This window comes from Triturus cristatus, chromosome 5_2, assembly GCF_964204655.1.
Source record: "Triturus cristatus chromosome 5_2, aTriCri1.1, whole genome shotgun sequence".
NCBI classification, from domain to species: domain Eukaryota; kingdom Metazoa; phylum Chordata; class Amphibia; order Caudata; family Salamandridae; genus Triturus; species Triturus cristatus.
Window position 1 is genome coordinate 255,606,182 of NC_140588.1, and position 2,297 is coordinate 255,608,478.

General features: G+C 52.2%; 1 protein-coding gene across 1 annotated transcript; it reads left to right on the top strand.

Annotated features, from left to right (window-relative positions):
* The first annotated feature begins 222 nt into the window (after positions 1–222).
* Positions 223–2,080, top strand: LOC146822849 (uncharacterized). Its single transcript, XM_085606316.1, has 2 exons — positions 223–750; positions 1,851–2,080. Exons 1-2 carry the CDS (start codon positions 369–371, stop codon positions 2,078–2,080), a joined length of 612 nt encoding a protein of 203 aa, XP_085462442.1. The 5' UTR covers positions 223–368.
* Positions 2,081–2,297: the final 217 nt, after the last annotated feature.

Below are 2,297 nucleotides of genomic sequence, written 5' to 3' on the forward strand. Positions count from 1 at the left end.
TCCCACTCCCTGTAAAACATTTCCTGTGTGGAAAAATATGTTCCGGGTCATTTTCGGAATTTGCGGCCAAAAAGCGGAAGCTCCGATTACGGAGCGTACGGCCCGTGTGCGGAAACGCCGATCACGCGGCGTACGGCCCGTGTGCGGACCTCCCGCTCCGGAACCGGAAACTGCGTTTACGGGCCGTAAACTCCGAAAATGACCCGGAACACATAATTTCATTCAGGAAATGTTTTACAGGAAGTGGGAGGCAGGAAATACATCACAGGAAATAGTTTGCTGCCATTTTGTGTTCATTCTGAGTCATCCTCTATCACAGACAGATCCTCTGACATCCTGCTGCTCTCATCCTTCTTATTATCCCCATAATGGCTGAGGGTTACGAAGAGAAGGCACCCCCTTTCACTGAAAGTGAGTTGGACATCTTGGCTGAGGGGGTGCTGGCCAAATTTTCTCAGCTATATGGGGACCCTGAACACCAGCTGAGCAATGCAGCCCGGGCCAGGCTGTGGGCCAACATCGCCGAACGCTGCAGTGCAGTGGGAGTCCACACCAGGCGTGCGAGGGCATGCCGCAAGCGCTGGGAGGACCTAAAACGGTGGGCCCGGCACAAGGCTGAGGAGCTGGTGGGCCAGTCTTCCCAGCACCATGTGCATCGTCCTCGCCTATCCCCACTGTACAGGAGGGTCCTGCGATCAGCTTGGCCGACCCTCCATGCTCAGCTGGAGGAGCAGGAGCAGCAGGGACATGGTAAGTGCATCATATGCTAAATGTGTCTGGGAGTATGATGTGAGTGAAACAGTGCTGTACCATTGTGTGTCCGATGCCTCCATTCACAGATTCCGTGTCCATGCAGCAGTAACCAAGCTTAAAAAGGCACACTGTGGCATATGGACTGTACAGGGCAGAGTGCATTTTGGGAGTTGGAGTCTCGCCATGACAACTGGCTAAATGAGCCATATTTGTGCATTTGGACTGAAATCAGCTCTTCCCGCACCACTACAATTGGCACTAGGAAATCATGTGTGCATTGGATGAGCAATGGTACAGACACTGTCCTGTGTGCGCATGGCAGGCCAAAGGGTATTGGATGCTATGACTTGCATAGCAGTTTTTAGAGTGTGGGTTCCAATTGTGACAAAACATCATGTGGCATGGAGTCAAGACAGACTTTGACATCCTTTCATCACTCTTAAGCGCTTCTAAATTTACAAGGGGTGTTCACTGACAGACGTCTCAGCCTCAGTGGCCTGTTTCACATGTACAGGTAGCTATCACTAAATTCCCCCAGTGTTCAGCGGTGTACAGCATTACCATATCAGTCACCAAAGCCAATATGTGCCACTGGATTGTCAGTACATGTGTGGGGACAGCCAAAGGCTAGACTCACAATTTAGCTACAGAAATAGGCCAGAGCCTCAGTGCATGTGTGACCCACATTCGCCACTTGTTGTGTCCCATACAATGCTACAAAGCAGATGACACTTGTCCAGACCTTAAATAGCTGCGACTCCCTATGAATGGCCATAATCTGAGATTCTGGACTTCATGTTCTCCATTGGTGGACTGCTTTTGGAACCTACACATGTAGCTGTGGCAGGACACACAGATCCCTAGAATGCCAGGTTGAGGGTTGGCCAATACAGTCGTGTAAGCCACACACATCCACGTGAGATGGCCATGTCAGACTCAATCCAGGACCTGACGGTGAACATACACGTAATGTCAGCTCATAGACACTGACAACTATTGAGTGTGATCAGAGGAAAATAAGTCTGACCTTGGATCCTATGAATGTGTCTCGTCCTGCATGACACAAACATAACATTCGGATTTTGCTTACATTTCAGCAGGCACAGCTGGCGGAACAGAAGGGCAGCAGGACCTGGTCCGGAGCAAGAGGCCACCAGTTCGGCGGCGGCTACACCCACTTTCCACCAGCGAGGAAGAGGAGGATGAGGAGGGACCCTCAACATCAAGAGGCAAGGGGATTGCGCCCACCCAGACTGACAAGGGACACCCTGATGCTGGTGCCACATCCCAGGTGGAGGCTTCAGACATTGATTGGGGGGGGGGGTGAACACGACACCTCGGACCATGAGGTGTTGGAGAGCAACTCTCCTCAGGATTCTTCACCTGTGGTCCCTGAAAAGGTGTCCTCGGGGCAGGCCAACAAACAATCTGGGCCTGCCATCAGCCCCTCCCTACCTCTAGAGTTCCCCATTCCATCGGGGGACCCAGCTGCATCCCCTGCAACCAGTCCCCCTCATCGTAGCCGCCAGCTCCCCAACATCATT